Here is a 761-nt window from a genome sequence, read left to right on the forward strand (position 1 = left end):
CGCCGCGGGCCCCGGCGCCGACTCACCGGGGAAGAGGCGCCGCCTCCGAAGAAGGTGACGCGGAGCCAGGTGGCCACGAAGGCCCAGCTGGCGGAGAAGCCGGGCAGCTCCGGGAAGTAGCGCCGGACGTCGGCCGAGGCGCGCTGCAGCGTGGCCGGGTCCGTGGCCTCCCGGTAGTGCACGTCGCCGGCCGGCCGGTTGTCCACGTCCGCCCAGAAGGCCGCCACCACGCAGCGGTCGTTGGCGATGGGGAAGGCCGCCGGGGTGAACTGGGACACCTCCTTCAGGAAGGAGATGACCCCGTTATTGTTCACCTGTCAGGGCAGAGACCCAGCGGGTCACGGGCGGCAGCCTCGCCCCGGGCGTCCCCCCACGGCCCGCGTCCGGCTCCTGGCCCCTGGGCACGGGCGGCAGCGCCCCCTCGTGCACACAGGTGACCCGGCCTCCACCACCTAGGAAGCTCAAGTGCAGAGACAGCCGCGGGCACTTCAGGGCAGCGGCCGCCTGAGCTCCGCTGTCCCGGGCCTTAGACCCCGGGTGGCAGGGCCCGGCGGTGGGGAACACTGGCGGGGACGTGGCCCAGGGCCTGGGGTGCGGACCAGCCCCTGGTGCCCCACGTTGGCCACACTGGGGCCTCCTGGAGGGGCTGGGGTTCCCTGGCCTGGCGCGTCCTGGCGAGGGCAGCAGGGTGTCCTGGAAGGGCTGCAGACCGTGCATTTGAAGTGCTGACCAGCCCCCGGCCAGCCCCCACATGCCCCTGC

At 73.7% G+C, this 761-nt stretch overlaps 1 protein-coding gene across 1 annotated transcript in view; it reads right to left on the reverse strand.

The window, feature by feature from the left end:
- Window positions 1-761, reverse strand: part of SNED1 (sushi, nidogen and EGF-like domains 1) — a 53,293-nt gene that overhangs the window by 15,942 nt on the left and 36,590 nt on the right. Inside the window, exons 6-7 of the mRNA XM_012734774.1 lie at window positions 382-563; window positions 27-314 (exon numbers count right to left, since the gene is read on the reverse strand). Coding sequence (XP_012590228.1) covers window positions 27-314; window positions 382-563 — 470 coding nt within the window. The remainder of the gene's footprint in view (window positions 1-26; window positions 315-381; window positions 564-761) is intronic.

This window comes from Condylura cristata, unplaced genomic scaffold (genome assembly GCF_000260355.1).
Source record: "Condylura cristata isolate star-nosed mole 26May11 unplaced genomic scaffold, ConCri1.0 scaffold00069, whole genome shotgun sequence".
Taxonomy (NCBI): domain Eukaryota; kingdom Metazoa; phylum Chordata; class Mammalia; order Eulipotyphla; family Talpidae; genus Condylura; species Condylura cristata.